This window comes from Taudactylus pleione, unplaced genomic scaffold, assembly GCF_031769625.1.
Source record: "Taudactylus pleione unplaced genomic scaffold, aTauple2 ptg000667l, whole genome shotgun sequence".
NCBI classification, from domain to species: Eukaryota; Metazoa; Chordata; class Amphibia; order Anura; family Myobatrachidae; genus Taudactylus; species Taudactylus pleione.
Genome location: NW_028285069.1, coordinates 1,600,221 through 1,617,976, shown reverse-complemented (window position 1 = coordinate 1,617,976; position 17,756 = coordinate 1,600,221). Strand labels below are relative to the sequence as shown.

The following is a 17,756-nucleotide window of genomic DNA, read 5'->3' as shown; positions in this document are numbered from 1 at the left end:
AGAAAATGGTTTTGGTGGAATTTTCTCACTCTGATCAGCTTTCTGAACTCATGAGTGAGGCATGGAATAAACCAAGTAAAAATTTCAAGCTGCCAAAACACCTGGTTTCTTTTTATCCTATTCCAGCAGCTGATTGCATTAAATTGGAAGTTTCCCCACTGTTGGATTCCCACGTGACACGTCTAGTTTAAAAGCTCTACTTTACCTATCCCTACAGCATCCTCCTTAAAGGAGTCGACGGATAGAAGGTTTGAAGCTTGCCTCAAATCTGTGTATTCTCTTAGAGGAGCTATTACTCGTCCAGCCTTGGCTACTGCCTAGGTGGCCAAAAGCCATTGAGAGCTGGGCAGATGCTCTAGAGAACTAATTTCCCTCTGATGCTTCTCAGGAACAGCTGTCCTACATCTCGCACATCAGGGATGCAGCCTCCTATTTAGGAGAAGCTGTTTTGGATACTGGTCTCCTAGCTTCCAAGGCATCTGCTACTTCGGTGGTAGCCCGCCGTATCATTTGGCTTCGTTCATGGAAGGCTGACATGGATTCTAAGAAGGCCTTGGAATCACTGCCTTACACTGGGAAGATCCTGTTTGGCCCTAAGTTGGACAAGATTGTGGCTACCTTGGCAGCTTCTAAGACTGCTTTCCTGCCCTCACAATCTACAGCAAGGCCTCGGATGTCATGCTTTAGGTCCTTTCGTCCCCAGGGAAAAGCTAAAGGTCCGTCCTTTCCACAGCAGTCGGCTTCCACAAAGGCCTCCAAACCAAGAATCAAGCAGGCCTGGGCTACTAGATGTCCAGCTGCCAAATGTGAGGACAATCCTTCATCCTGATGGGGTGGCCCTCCCCCTGGGGGATCCCAGGGTGGGAGGCCAACTTCTTCAGTTTGCCCAGTTTTGTCGTCAGACCACCACAGACGCCTGGGTACAAGAAGTAGTCTCTCACGGGTATGCCCTCTCATTCCTGAGACGGGCCCTCCCAGCAGTTCTTTTACATAGGCCCTCCATCAGACCCAAGCAAAGCTCTGCCTCTCCAGATGGCCATTCAGTCCTTGCTGTACTCAGGGGTGATAATTCTGGTTCTGTTTTCACAGCGATGGACCGGTTATTACTCTACCCTTTTCTTGGTTCAGAAGCCCAATGGGTCTCATCGGCCAAGTCTCTGAACAAGTTTATCAGAGTGTATGGAAACCCTCCGCTCTATTGTCCTAGCTATGGAATATGGGGACTTTATGGTGTCTCTGTACATTCAGGACGCTTACCTGCATGTACCTATAGCACCCTCTCATCAGTGATATCTCCAGTTTGCTGTCCTACAGCAACATTTCCAATTTCAAGCACTGCCTTTTGGGCATTCTACAACTCCGCGGGTCTTTACCAAGATCATGGCAGTTATGGCGGCCCACCTTCGTTGTCCAGGGGTCAGACTACTCTCATACTGGGACGATCTCTTGCTGTTAGCAAACTCTCCAGAGGTCCTTCACCACCATCTTCAGATAACTATGGCCTTTCTATAACAACACGGCTGGTTGATCAACTGGAAAAAGTCCTCCCTGACCCCTTCTCAAAGGATGGTACATCTGGGAGCCCTTCTGGATTCTCAAGTTCAGAAAATCTTTCTGACAGCAGACAGAATATCTGCACTACAGCAACGAGTGCGCAGGTTACTCCACAGTCACCAAGTGTCAATTCATTCAGCAATGCAGACCTTGGGGTCCATGGTATCCACCTTTGACATGGTGGAGTTCGCTCAGTTCCACTCCAGGCCCCTACAAACACCTATTCCTCTCCAGGTGGAATGGGCTGCCCCATCTGATCAGATTCCAGATGGTAGTCCTCTCTCCGGAAGTTAGTCTATCCCTCTCCTGGTGGTTACAGATATCCCACCTAAACAAGAGTTGCCCCTTCTGGATCCCGGATTGGGTGCTCCTCACCACAGATGCAAGCCTCCTCGGGTGGGGCGCAGTGACCGGCCAGCACTCCTTCCAGGGTCGTTGGACTCCCACTAAGGGAGTCCTACCAATCAATGTCCTGAAGCTCCGAGACATCTACAGAGCCCTAACTCCTGACATTGGGTACATTCCGACAATGCCACGGCGGTGGCCTACCTCAATCACAAGGGTATCGCTCGCAATCGGGTGGCAATGGCAGAAATGGCACACATTTTCAAGTGGGCCGAACGTCATCTTCCGGCCATCTCCATGGTGTTCATCCCGGGGATACTCAATTGGGAAGCGGATTTCCTCAGCTGTCACAACGTGCACACTGGGGACTCATCTCTACACCCAGAGGTCTTTCAGCTCCTGGTGGACAAATGGGGTCTACCGGACGTGGAACTCATGGCCTCACGACACAACCACAAGCTTCCAGTGTACGGGTCCAGGACAAGGGACCTCGAAGCGGTCTTCGTGGACGCCTTGTCAGTAAAGTGGACTTTCTATTTCGCATATCTTTTCCCTACCGGCTCCCTTCATTATAAGCTCCTTTGGAAATTCAAGCAAGAAGGGGGCACGGTTCTGTTGGTAGCTACGGCTTGGCCCAGACGCCATTGGTACTCCGATCTTCAAAATCTCTCCATAGGCGCTCCTCTCCAACTTCCTCAATGGCCGGACCTGTTGTCTCAGGGTCCCTGCCTACTTCAGGACCTGGCCCGTCTGTCTTTGACGGCGTGGCTCTTGAGACATCCTTCCTAAGGTCCAATGGGCTTTCTCACTCTGTGGTCCAGACCATGCTCTTGGCGCGTAAGCCGGCCTCCGCCTGAATCTATCACCGGGTGTGGCATACATACTTCCAGTGGTGTGCTACCAGAAGGTATGACCCTCAGGTATTCCGGGTTTCTCGGATCCTTGCCTTCCTTCAAGCTGGATTGGATCTCGGACTCTGCCTGGCCTCTCTGAAAGTGCATGTCTCTGCTCTGTTCAGTTGGTTCCAGCGCAGAATTGCTCCACTGCCGGATGTTCACACCTTCCTTAAGGGTGTCCTCCGTATACAACCTCCCTTTGTCCCTCCTGTGGCTGCGGGGGATTTGTCAGTGATTCTCCATCACTTCAGTGACTTCCGTTTGAACCCCTGGACTCTGTAGACGTCAAATTGCTCACTGCAAATACTTTTTTCTTCTGGCTATCGCGTCTGCCCGTAGGCTGTCAGATTTGGGGGCGCTCTCCTGTCGCTCTCCATTTCTGATCTTTCCTCAGGACAGGGCTGTTTTTCGAACTCGCCCTGGCTGCCTACCCAAGATGGTCTCTCGTTTCCACATTAATGAGGAAATTGTAGTTCGGCCTTCCAATCGCCAGACCTCTCGGCAGGTGAGGCCTTCTTCGATGTGGTACGTGCTCTCAGGATCTATGTGGATGGTACTGGTTGCATCAGGAAAACTGATTCCCTCTTTGTCGTATATGGATTCCACAAGAGGGTCTGGCCAGCTAACAAACATACTCTGGCCAGATGGCTTTGCATGACTATTTCACAGGCTTACACGCAGGCTGGCCTTCCTGTGCCGGATACCGTATCTGCTTATTCTACTCACTCTGTGGGTCCCTCGTGGGCAGCCCACCGTGGCGCGTCTGCCGAACAACTGTGCAAGGCAGTCATGTGGTCTTCTGTCCACACCTTTCTTAGGTTCTATGCCTTTGATACATTTGCCTCTCAGGATGCTTCCTTTGGGCTCAGGAGCGTCCCCGCCCTTGAACAACTGCTTTGGGACATCCCCATTGTCTCCTCTGTGGAACCCTATGGACTCTGAAGATAAGGAGAATTATGGTAGACCTACCTTAGTTAACTCTTTGTTCGAAGTCCATAGGGTCCACAGGACGCCCTCCCTAACGCACCTGGCTTCTATGGGTTTCTTTTCTTGGTCACCGGTTTCCTTCTCTATTGTGTGAGAGCGTGATTCTTAAGTGTAACACACTTCCTTCTCTCCTATATATCTTGCTCCTGCCTTGGGCTTGTTGACAAAACTAAATTGCCTCAGGCTGTGGGCGGGGGTATAAGGGGGAAGGACCGGAGCATCCTGGGACAGAAAAGCTTTAACTGTTGGTGTCCAGTCCATCTAACCATCACCTACACCACATTGTCTACCCTGTGGACCCTATGGACTTTGAACAAAGAGCGTTAACAAAGGTAAGCCCACTAAAGCTCTCCTTCTTTTTGCCTAAAAATGTGGGGATTTCTTTCAGAACCCTTTGGACACCCCCCCGCCTGCCCCTAATTATAAATTACCCCTTAAGTTTTTCCTAATATTTTCAAATATGCGAATTACCTCCAACCAACGCAATTGATGTACCCTAAATACTTTTTTTTACGGCCAGTAATACACTTCTATATTAATTTCCGATGTACGTCAGCCATTTTTTGGGGTACAGACACAATTTCCTGCATGTCCTCACTTTTTCGCCTACTTTCGCCTGTTTTTTCAATTGCACCTACCCGCTTTCGGCTGTTTGTTTTGGCGAAAATTAGAGCGCACATGCGATCGGCCGATTTTATCGCCGGGAATATAATCACACCTAATTGAATACGGCCCTTTGTCTCTTTTACAGCCTGATTTGTTCCATTGCAAGTTTCGTGGGATATAATTTGCTAGCAAGCTAAAAAAGATAGGCAATGGGAGTTTTATGTACACAGACATAACCATGTGTTTCTATTAAGTACAATTACACTAACAGAAGAATCCACAAAGTGGACATTACCTTATTCAGGCCTTTCCTTCCTTTGTTACAATTTGCATTAGTCGCACCGGTCTTGAGATTGGTCTCCTCTGGTTCTTTTCATCCTTATCAATGCACAGCTTGGTGACAACACGAGTCACAATCAGACAATCTATAGAGGGTAGCTAAGCAAACAGTAGATCCCCAGGTGTTGTGACACCACAAGTCTCAGCATCTGGCTGGCATAAGCTTTTGAAAGTTATTTTGGAAGTCCCTAGGCTGCTGTGGCCTCAATCTATCCCCATGGTTTCAGTGCCCCCCCCCCCCCCCCCCTCCCTTCAGGCTCTGAGAAAAGGATGTACGAAAAATCACATTATTTGTACTAAGGAGGAACCACGTGGCTGCAGTATGGATTCACTCTGCATTGTATTCTTTCTCTGCAGAGCTGTCCACGGGGGATAATGTAAAGACCACCACAGAAGAGAAGAACGTTAGGCAGAGACTGTTGGATGTGTCTTGCTAATCGGTGGCTCCAGCGTCCTCAAGTTTATGACAGCCACGTCTGAGGCAGAACCATTGGTAGTATTCACTGGATGATCCGGCACCTCACTATACTCAGTTGCCATTTCTGTGAGAGGCTGACATCGGTCCAGGACCTGTATAGTCGGCTGAAATCTCAGGCTTTTAGTCTTGAACTAGTGACAATGTTTGCAAATTGTTATGGCTGACAAATGAGCACTTTCGTAATGCCACTATGAGCGTGACGTCAGGAGAACAGGCCGACCTGTTTTATCCAATCAACAGCGACTTGAATAAAATAATAATAAAAAAGTCACCTGATTGTAAAGAAACAAAAAACCTGCCAATACCTTGCAATGTGGCAGAACTGTATAATAACTTTTTTAGAATGTGTTACTTAAATTTGTCTTAAACTACTTTGATTTAAAAAGAAAAAACTAAATAGTAAAGAACAAGGGCTGCATGACATTTTTTTTCTTGAATCATCCCTTGTATGCACTTAAGCTATATTTAATGTTCTCTTTATTTTAGGCGCTCGGCCGGATTTCGTAGTAAAGGTGTTTTCACCTTCAGATGACTTTATTGGCTGGTACACTTCACCCTGCAGCTTATTACTAAATACTGTACGGTTTCTTTTTTATTTTGCACTCCCTGGGATATGGCATAGCATCCCTGGGGGCTGTGCTAAAACTGTGTCCAGGGAGCAGCTATGTGTTGTTCCCTAGGGCGATGGAAATAAACTATTCTGCCTGACGGCAAAATACATGTCTAAAAAGTACGGCTGATATTAATTAAAATCAATGCATTTAGTAAAAGCTGCAGGAGGACACGTGTGAAGAAGTAAAAACCATATGAAGGTTCCAAACAACTTGAATCATTGTTGACTCGGGAGATCCTCAAGGAATTTATGTTCCCCACCCTGTAAATGTGCCCGACAGAAGAAAGGGCTTTCATACTAATATTTAAGGATTTTTGGTGATGTTTCCACCTTAAAAGTTTTTTTTATGACTTCGTAGGAATGTCCATCAAACCAATATTATACGTTTAGAATGTTTTCATTGTTAAATATGTTTTTTCAAATGACCCTGTTTACAAGCCCTTTGCTGTTTCTGCAATAATAGACTTTATTGACACATACAAGCTCCTGGCGACTCCTCTCTTATGCCTCACTGACCCTGCCGCACGGTGCGCGAACAGTCTGCTGCACACTGATTACCGAGACTGAGGCACCGAGTCCTCCTTAAGCATTGCGTCGTCTTACTTGAGAAACTCTGCATGAATATGGATTAGGTGGACGTCCCTTTTTAAGAGCTTTGCTCAACCTATGTAACCGAAGGAGGATACCGCTGCCACGCAGGACTTGAGGAGACTTCATAATTGCAAATGTTATAGCCTTTTAATGTAGCCTTAAGCAGTATTTTATCATTGTCTCCTTCATGTGGGAAGCTGTTTGCATGAGATGGTATCACGCTAGGATTGTGGAATGAGGCTTGCCGGTAGATTCGTATTCAGCTCTCGTCTGTAAATAATTTCCTGGGTTACTGAGCCCGAGAACTCTGTCAGTCAGTGATGTTTCTGTGACACCGTTACGGCAGCTTGGCTTTCCAGAAACGCCGTGTTACTGGGCCTCTTAATGGATTAATGTAATGTTTGCTATATCCTGTGAGTCTGGCTCTCCCCTCTGTAGCCATTGTTGCTCAGAGGTCCTAAAGCCGCAAGCTCGACTGCATACAAAAGTATTTTAATCTTTTCAGCTACCTATTGAAATATATGGTGTCCGTGTGACATGTCGACTATAGTTATGTGGAATACAGAATGTCTACAGGAACTCCACATGTCATCGTGTTCTTAATTTTGATATGCATTGTCGACATTGCCTTAAAGTCGACATACTGTTAGGTCAGGGGGGGGGGGGTCAAGAGTAGACTCTTGTGGTTAAAATGTGATTACTTTTCTACCAGGAGACAGACAGAAGTAATGACACCAATTTTCACAATCTATTAATTGAATTAGAAGCGTGTGAGGTTCCCTCGAAAAACAAAACAACCCAAACCTAATTTGCATGAATTTATAACATTTAGACCACAATAACATTGGTAGTAAATCAATGTATTGGGTAATTTTTGTATACCTGATAGCATGACGTGTGTGTAAATACTGTTGTTTCGTGTTTGGTGTGTTAGATTTGTGCTGTAGCTGATGACTGAGTAATGGCAATACTGACTTATACTTTCCTGTATGGAACAAAGCATGCATTATAAAGTGAAGGTGTTAGTTATGAACAGTCGTCTGCCGGGGACAGCAGGCTCTGCTCCCAGCAGTCTGTGCTTTCCCTCCCAGCTACACGCACCGTGTACCAGGAAGTTTTCACATTCGCTCTCTGTGACACTACATATCTGTCTGGTGAAAAGGTTTCTACGGGAGGCGATTCGCCCTAACAAACTGCGCATACATTTCTTTTTTTGCCATTGACTCAACAGACTAGCTAGTTTCCTGGGCTGAAGTAAAGGAATAGTCATTTAAATACCACGTGTGTAGTGTAGCATTGATTAGGAGTTTCTTCAATAAGACTTAAAGGAGAAATGTTTGTACTTTTAATGGAAAGCAAAAATGTATAGTTACAATTTCTTCCCCAATTTTCGTACACATCAGACGTGTGCTGAAGACGGATTCATTACAGAGGTTTGTAACTCGTGAGTTCTGGCTGTTTGGTAATTAGTATTGTAACTACTGCGAGCTTATCTTGGTTTGATCAGCTTAGGTGCGTACACACGTAATGATTTTTTGAACGATTTAAGTATAACGACGTCATCGTTAAATCGTTTGAAAAATCGTTAATTTTTGGGGGGTGAACGATAATCGTTAATGCGCACTGCCGTTTGTAGTTTGTAGTTCATCGTCCATTCTGACTGTCCAACAGAAAGATTTTCGTTCATAAAATCGTTCATGTTGTAAAGAATGAATGATGTCTATTCATTAATTTAGTAACCAACGATTTTTCTAAACGATTTTCGTTCACTTTTTCAAGGGAAAATCTGAACGAAATTCGTTGGTTACTAACATCGTTACGTGTGTATGCAGCTTTAGTATTAATCTAAATAACAATCTGATCTTTGTATAGACAATAGGTAGAGTAGTGTCTTGGGCTGTATTTCAGAGGACGAGAGCAGAATATTGATCAGCAAAGAGCCCACTTGCGCTAATTTTCTGCCTACATTACTGTAATTAAACACATCCATTTAATGACCAGAAACAGCTAATTACTCCTCCTGATTAGAAGTCCAGAAGTTTCAGCAGTGATTCCGCTTACACTCTATAAATAAAATAGATTTGGACAAATTGTGTAGTGTGAAACCCCTTGCATTGTAGTTATGTCTGTGACCAGTGTCAGACTCCTTATTGTATTTCCTGCACACTCGTGTGTAAGCCTGTAGCCAATAGGAGCACTGGAGCGTTGACGTTAAAGGGGATAGGCCACTATGTAACCAATCTGATCTTTTAGCAGCACAAATGGGAGAATTCACTTCAGCAGGAAGTGTCGCCAGGCTGCGCACATTACGGACATTTACGGTAGCGCTGATGTCACAAGTTTTCCCTCCTACCTCTATGGGATACGAGGGAAAACCTGCAAGGCTAGTGAGCACAATGTGCTGTTCCGGACCAGCACATTACACCAATGTCAGGGAATTGAATTCCCCTTAAAGTAATGAGCGGGAACATTGTGATGTCAGCTCCTTATGGAACAAAAGTCATACATCCGAGTGATTTATATATATTTTGTGACTATTCCTGCCAGTGGCTGCTTCCATTTACCTTGCACAATTCAGTTTGTCTCTATTCAGGTAGCATAATGTAAGCTTGGCTGACAGGAAATTTTATGAATATTGCTAATAATTACCTATATTCTACTAGACTTACCAGGCTCTCTGTATTTCACGCAGTCTTGAATTTATCCTTTCCTCCTCTTACTTTTGTTACATCACAATTCCGATAGGGGGCAGTAGTGACTTAGAGACCTCCAGTGGTCACACCAGATCTCAGATGAGACTGGTAACTTACAGTGGCTGCCACATGGTCACTTGTTCTTTTGTGCGAGGGTACTACTTTAGTCTGTAAGATTTTTTTAATTAACACAGTGTAAACGTACTTTAACCCTTATCAATTGTCTCCCATTGATTTAGCAGCTCCCACTGGAACACTTTCAAGCTGATATTTGTTTTTTGTGAATGATGACACAGTTTGCACTTGCTTACAAACATAATCCTTAATGGCTGCAGCCTCGCTGTTAGCAAACGTATTACTTTCAGTTTATGCGTCGGTATAGGCCCCAGCTACTAGAACAGAGTGACACTTACTGACCTGTAAGTAACTCACCTGTGTTTAAGGTGTCCTTCATCTATGACCTGTTGCTGATCCCTTGAGTAGCCTGTAATCTCTAGTGAAGTCTTGTGCTGGCATTTGCATAGCTAAGAGAGGTACAGTGCATCCGGAAAGTGTTCACAAAGCTTCTCTTTTTCCACATTTTGTTATGTTACAGCCTTATTCCAAAATGGAATAAATACATTTTTGTCCTCAAAATTCTACACACAATACCTCACAATGACGTGTAAAGTTTTTTTTTTTTTTTTTTAGATTTTTGGAAATTTAATTAAAAAAAAAACACACATGGAGCATACACACGGTCAGATTTCTTGTCCAATATGAACGATAACTATTTTAAAATTCATTCATATCTGAAAGAAATCTGACATGTGGGCCTGCAACAATGAACGATGTGCGTTCCCGCATGTGCATCTCAGATAACGATATCTGACATCGTCTGTGTTTGCAGCGAGATTTTGACGATTTTATTCATTTTAATACTGTCTGAAATCGTTCTAATCGTTGGTAAAATCATTCAAATCGTTTCATCGTTCATCTGAAAGATCTGGCCGCGTGTATGCACCATAAGAAATCACATGTACACAAGTATTCACAGCCTGTGCCATGAAGCTCAAAATTCAGCTCAAGTGCATCCTGTTTCCACTGATCATCTTTGAGATGTTCCTACAGCTTAATTGGAGTCCACCTGTGGTAAATTCAGTTGATTGGACATGATTTTGAAAGGCATACACCTGTCTATATAAGGTCCCACACTTTACAGTGCATGTCAGAGCACAAACCAAGCATGAAGTCCAAGGAATTGTCTGTAGACCTCCGAGACAGGATTGTTTCGAGGCACAAATCTGGGGAAGGGTACAGAAAAATATCTGCTGCTTTGAAGGTCCCAATGAGCACAGTGGCCTCCATCATCCGTAAATGGAAGAAGTTCGGCACCACCAGGACTCTTGCTAGAGTTGGCCGGCCGTCTAAACTGAGCGATCGGGGAGAAGGGCCCTAGTCAGGGAGGCGACCAAAAACCTGATGGTCACTCTGTCAGAGCTACAGCATTCCTCTGTGGAGAGAGGAGAACCTTCCAGAAGGACAACCATCTCTGCAGCATCCACCAATCAGGCCTGTATGGTAGAGTGGCCAGACGGAAGCCACTCCTTAGTAAAAAGCACATGGCAGCCCGCCTGGAGTTTGCCAAAATGCACCTGAAGGACTCTCAGACCATGAGAGACAAAGATTGAACTCTTTGGTGTGAATGCAAGGCGTTATGTTTGGAGGAAACCAGGCACCGCTCATCAAAAGGCCAATACCATCCCTACAGTGAAGCATGGTGGTGGCAGCATCATGCTGTGGGGATGTTTTTAAGCAGCAGGAACTTGGAGACTAGTCAGGATAGAGGGAAAGATGAATGCAGCAATGTACAGAGACATCCTGGATGAAAACCTGCTCCAGAGCACTCTTGACCTCAGACTGGGGCGACTGTTCATCTTTCAGCAGGACAACGACCCTAAGCACACAGCCAAGATATCGAAGGAGTGGCTTCAGGACAACTATGTGAATGTCCTTGAGTGGCCCAGCCAGAGCCCAGACCTGAATCCAATTGAACATCTCTGGAGAGATCTGAAAATGGCTTTGCACCGACGCTTCCCATCCAACCTGATGGAGCTTGAGAGGTGCTGCAAAGAGGAATGGGCGAAACTGCCCAAAGATAGGTGTGCCAAGCTTGTGGCATCATATGCAAAAATACTTGAGGCTGTAATTGCTGCCAAAGGTGCATCGACAAAGTATTGAGCAAAGGTTGTGAATACTTATGTACATGTTATTTCTTAGTGTTTTTTTTTAAATTTGCAAAAAAAACTTTTTACACATTGTCATTATGGGGTATTGTGTGTAGAATTTTGAGGACAAAAATGAATTTATTCCATTTTGGTATAAGGCTGTAACATAACAAAATGTGGAAAAAGTGAAGCGTTGTGAATACTTTCCGGGTGCACTGTATGTAATATTGGTGTGCCACAAATGAATAGGATTGTGCAGGTTATTAGTATGAGAGCATAGGTTGCATGGATATTTATATTCTAGTCTACAGGGAAAAGTCGCTCATAGCAACCAATCAGAATCTCCGATTTCTCTAGTGCAGGTTAGAAAATAAAAACCTCTCTTCCTGTGGACGTATCATCCCAAGTGTCCCTGATTTTTCTATACTGCTGCACAGAATTGTGAATGCACTGCATGGTTTCTGCTTTAAATCAATGCTATAACACTTTTATATGTGCATTAACAAATATTCTTTTGATGGCAGCTCACTTTACTGGCATGGTTATTACGTCCAGCAGTGCCCCCCCCCTGCTGAGTAAGAACGCTGCGGCAATTGATTCACAGGGGTTTGGGTAATAACCACAGTAACGTTGTGCTACCAGTTGAATGAACTCTTATGGAAATGCAGTTTTTCCTTTCCCATTATTTTTGATAGAATCTGGATATTTATAATGGCGTCCTCGGTCTATAGGTATGCAATGTGTGAGCAGGTAATTGGGCAATGTTACTTGGAGTAAAAACAATTTCCGACAATTGTACAGACCTCATTTCCTTCGTTTCCCGTGGTTCAAAGAAATGACTGTAGAGAAACAAAACTTGTTAATATTCGGAAGCCATAGCAAATGTCAGGGCCGTAGAGAGGTCTGTGCGAACGGTACTGTCGCATTGGGGCGGCACCGTCTCTGCATCACGGCCCCTGCATCTGACGTTGCTTCAGTGCTGCCCGGGACATCCAAAGGACACTCCATTACATACCCTGCAGCGTATAGAAACGCCAAGAGTGCCTGGGCAGTTAAGCACTTTATACTGCAGCAGACCCGCCCCTCTGTGACGTCACGGTTTCGGTGGCAGGGCTGCAGTGTCACTGGCTAACCTATATATTTAGAGGTACAGTTTTATGATGTCAGGGCGGACAAAATCTGTATGTTGTCATCTATATATGCTATAAATTATGTCCTTTGAGAAGCAGCGATAATTATCACTGATAACTTCAGAGAAGCCGATTCATAAGTTTTATTTCGATTTCACAATGTCTAATGCCTTGAAGATATCATTCATTTTATGTTTGCTTTTAGGTTTGTTTTTTGTGTGGTGAAATAAATTGCAGCAGGCGTCAGAGCTGCCACTGAAGTAAAAAGGATTATTTTCTGCAAACCGCATGCATGACCTTTTTTACAGGTTTCATTTTAAAGCGTCCCAGTTGCCTCCAGACAATGGAGGCAGCCATTTTGTTTGTTCAAACAGTATTTACACATCTGTAGCCTATCAGTTCACTGGGGACTAGTGATGTCACTGAGGCAGTCTGTGTTAATCGATGAGCCAAGTTTTCAAGCCCCTGTTGAATCTAGGCTGCATTCCAAAATATGGGTTCAGCCTACAAAATGATTACCTCCACAGTCTGCCATAGGCAATGGGTGATTTTGGAAAATGGAGTTAGCCAAGCTCCTGTAAAGCTTTTCCTTTTTTTATACCTTAATTCGTTCGTCATTTTCGCAGTCCAAGTCTTGCGATCAATAAAAAGAGGACTGCAGCAGATATGTGGTACTTTCTTAATACACAACAATTGGCGCATCCAACAATTTATGCGCCAATCCTCGGAAAACAGCAAGCCTGACTGCAGAACTAGTTTAATACATTTGGCCATTTACATCTTTATATCATTCTTTGTATACAGGAGTAAAGATACAGGGTTTGGTTGTTTTTCTTTGGTGATTAACACAGACTATAATACATCTTATGTTGTAAAACTAGTGCATCATTTTTTCCAATTACTGAGCTTTATACATTACATTAACTCTATTTCCTTCAATATACAGTAAATGTTGCAATACGGTCATCAGTGTCCTGTATTAAATCGCAGGTTTTGCTTCCATGTTGGGGAGGCAGCCATTTTGTGGACCAATTTTCATGAAAATACAAACTTCAAGCTCACTATGGACCAGTGATGTCACTTCGGTACTTCAATATTCCTGATATGCTGGTTCCTATGGAAATTATTTGCTGTATTCTGGTGAATTTTAGTCCACAAATGGCTGCCGATGGCAGGAGCTCTTTTTAATGTGCGAATTTCAACTTCACTTCTAACACAGGTGACGTCTATTCTTTACAAATAATGACTTCAGTAATATAGTTTTAAGTTTACGTTGGTATGTGCACTTATTGACAATCACTTACAGAACAGCTGCTGTTTGTTACGAGACTCTATACTGGCTGGCTCAGGAGAAACATACGCTGCTGGTGCTGTAGATACTACAGGGTTTGCATTCAACTGTGGCAGGAAAGGCCACAAAACTTGAATAGCTGCCATCAATGCCTTTTCTGGCAAGTTTACATGCAAACCGAACAAGCCTTCCAGCTTCTGAAATAGAAAACATGGACTCCGCCTATTGTGTTCAGTTAGCAGAAGCTGAATTGTGTTTGTATCTGGCCATAAAAGTACCAGAGCTGAACTTTGGTTTTGTTTTTTTTACCTACTTTACACACAGTGATGGCAGCCATTTTGTGGACTTAAACAATACGGTATAAATTCACTAGGAACTAGCGGCCTCAAAGCTGCTGAAATGATTGTGCTACTTCCTAGTGAATTGATACACTATTTTAAATGATGTCTTTAGTGCTTAGTAAATTGGTATGCTTAATATTTATTGCCTCAGCCCACAAAATGGCTGACAGGTCTACTTTGAGACGCTTGACCACCAATCTTATATTTTGTGAAATACTGTACATGCTTGTTTTGTTTTTTTAGAATAAACCTGACCAATTGTATGTAAATTTTCCCATGCTGTAAATATTTGACACGTTTTGTGCTGTAATTCTTCTTAATCCTGTATACACTGGAATTATTTTAATTGTTTCATTTAGAGCAATAAACTAATAAACTTCTTGTATCAACTTGCCTACCGTGATTTACAACCAACTGAGGTTCACGACTTAGGATATGGTCCTGTAGCAGAGCTGTGTGCATGTGTTTTTAAACTCCACTCCTTAAAACTCGTTGCTCTTGGGGAACAGGATAACTAAAGTGGCACTTTACATAATAATGTAGCAGAATGGCTGTGTTTATAGTCTGTAAACACAACGCTGGACTGTGTCATTACTCTGGCACACATCGGGGCTGCATGCTGAATTTTACACTTAATAATCAGATAGTCTAGAACACTCTACCTTATATTGTGTACACTTTTTTTTTTTTTTTGTATTTCTTTTTTAACAAGCTCAAACTGCTTTTTTTCATTTTTTTTAAATAAAAATGAATATAATTTAGATGTGTATGTGTGAATGCAGAAGCTACAAAAGGACAAGTGCCTAACAGTTTTAGTATGTTAAAAACAACAACAAATAGGTCTGGCACCTTGGTACAACGCTATATATACATATCTATTATATAGCCACAGTCCTAGCTCTTCTCCATATGGGATGTAACCAGATGTGTATATCCCCAGTGTGCTGATCTAGTAAGGAAAATAATGTCATAATGCGTACCAGAAAATAGTATAATATGCGCTTATCTGATGAACTTTTGGTCTTTCTTGAATTCCAGTATTATGCTCAGGGAAGAGACATCTACATACTGTATTTTTTTTTTTTAAGCCAAAATTATATTAATTAGAAAAAAAAAACTTTGAGTAATGCAAACTGCGTACAGAAATTAAGAAGGTAAATTCAGAATTTGTAGATCATTGTACCAGGATGATGGACGCCTGCACCCAGGAATGGACCCTTGTGTGCCTGGAGGGGCTTGGAGCAGAGTGAGAGGTAAACGTAACAAGCTGCGGACTTCAAGCATCAGCGAGTCCCTTGCGAGCCTGCCCAATGTCTTTAAACTAGCAGTAATTTAAAAGGCAATCTCAAGTTTGAAGTTGCTATCCAAGTATAGACCAGCACTGAATAGGGAGGTGATTAGTAAGACAAAGCATCCCTATGCATGTCGTCTAAATAAGACCTTATGAGGGGAATATACTGTATATAATGTCCAAATTGTTTGCCGCACTCTATACAAATGACAAAAGTGCCCTATTACAAATATCTAGCACAAACATCCACTTTCTCCACCATAGGAAGAAAATAAGATGCTCTCGGGTCATACACACTCTGGGCCTGATTCAGATCCACGCGTAAGCGCTATGCGCTCGCAAGCGGGTCGATGGTGGCCCAGTGCGCATGCGCACGACGGAGCCGGCTCCGTCGTGCGCATGCGCGAGACCCGGATAGCGACGGGCAAGCCTGACAAAGGGGGCGTGCTGTTAATGTTGAGTGACAGCATGCCCCCTTTGGTGGGCGGGCTGGGGGCGTGGCTGCCCAGACGGAGGCGTTCCCATGGGAACGCCTATCGTCTGGGGCCGGCCCCCACTGACATCACAAGTGCAGTCAGTGGGAGTGCTGTCGGCTCTGTTAGAGCCAAAAGCACTCTGGGGCTTGCGGCAACGAGACCCTACCGCAAGGCTCTCGTCGCAAGCCCGATGGTCTTGACCATCGCGACCATCATCATGGCCGCTCGCATAAGCTTGAGGTGGTAACCCACAGCTATGCGAGCGGCCAGGAGGCCGCAACACAAAAAAGAAAAACGCCCTGATTCAGAGCGGCTCTGAATCAGGCCCTCTATTCAAACATTTACACCACCTCACAGCCGTTTCAGAGTCTCATCAGGGTAAGACTATCAATGTAAAAGTGCAGAAATTAAATGCACCTACACAGACATGTGCACCACCAGAAACGGGAAGTAAAGTGAACCAAACATCCCACAGTGTTAACTACAGGTTGTCAGGACTGTAGTGTTTTGTGTTCCTGACTGTGATGCTGGTGGCTCAGTGGTGGAACTCGGGAGCTGAAGACTTGAGGGTTTGATATAATTTCTGCGCATGTGCAGACACAGGAGCTGATGGTACGAAGGCAACAAGGTAATATGTAAATAGAACTCGGGGAATAAGCTTGGGTACTGGAGCCTGGTGATGGCCAGGACAATGGGCAAGGAACACAAGGAGACTGTACTCAGGAGATAGCACAGACTGACAGGACTCGAGGCACTGACTGCTAGTCAGTGGAATCCTTTTATCCCCCCTGACCTGTCCTGATTGGCTAACAGGATCAGGTGTCCGCTGCAATAAATCCCGTTGGAGGAAGGATACTCCACACTGAGTGGAGCAAAGGATCACATGATTGTCACGGACTGGAGAATCAGCAGTCAGTCAGTGGACACGCTTGTATATTAAAAAAAAAATGAATAGATTTATTCCAAATCACAATGATATTATTATTTATATTATAATGAACACTTGATCACATTAGACCAGACGCGGTCCTCAAGGCAACCCAACAGTTCAGGTGTTAGAGATTAGCCTTGGTTACATCAAATTGACTAATTAAGTCACCTGTGCTCAACCATGGATATCTCTAACACCTGAACTGTTACGGAGGCTTGAGGACCAAATTTGGGAACCTCTGCATTAGACCTAAAAATATGTTCTCTTTCAACAATCATTCAATGCAAACATATGAACCATGTTAAAATATATGTATTACAGTCCTTATAAGATCCACATTTATCTCCACAAAGTGCAGTTCCAACATATGATTCACCACAAAAGCTCTAAAGCTGGATACACACTAAATGATTTGTGTACCCAGCGATATCGTCAGCGGCGGGACCCGGAAGGGGTGCCGGCATCGCTAAGGGTATACACACTTGCCGACGCAGTCAACGACTAATGACGTTGGTGCAGCCGCCAGCAAGGCATCGCTAACTATATCCCCAGATTGTACTGCAAGTACAGACGACTGGGGATATCGTTAACGACCTGCAGGAGCGAGCATCGTTAACGATCTAGTGTGTACAGTCACACTAGATGATTCAACGAAATTGCCGTAACAATGTGTTGTTTTTCGGCATTATCGCTTAAAAAATCGTCTAGTGTGTAAGCACTTAAGACTTCTAATATAATACAAGGTTTCAATTTGTAGTAATTAGGCAATGTCCTTATTGAACACCCTGTAATGGTTACGTCCCGAGAGGATAGTAATGGAGACTTAAACTGTCCTGCTCTAAAAGCTGTAGTTTATGGCCCAGCAAGTCCGCTCTGACCTGCAGGACTCCGCGCCTGCCGGCTGTGATTAGGTCTCCCCTGTCGCCAACTGTTTGAGCCCGATCGGAGTGGGCAGGTAAGTAATACAAATGTGCACTGTATGCAGTC

The 17,756-nt window shown here is 44.1% G+C and overlaps 1 protein-coding gene across 1 annotated transcript in view; it reads left to right on the top strand.

Annotated features, from left to right (window-relative positions):
- Positions 1–6,960, top strand: part of PANX1 (pannexin 1) — a 73,407-nt gene extending 66,447 nt beyond the window's left edge. The window contains exon 5 of the mRNA XM_088455710.1: positions 5,085–6,960. Coding sequence (XP_088311836.1) covers positions 5,085–5,164 — 80 coding nt within the window. The 3' untranslated portion in view covers positions 5,165–6,960. The remainder of the gene's footprint in view (positions 1–5,084) is intronic.
- The last annotated feature ends 10,796 nt before the right edge of the window (positions 6,961–17,756 follow it).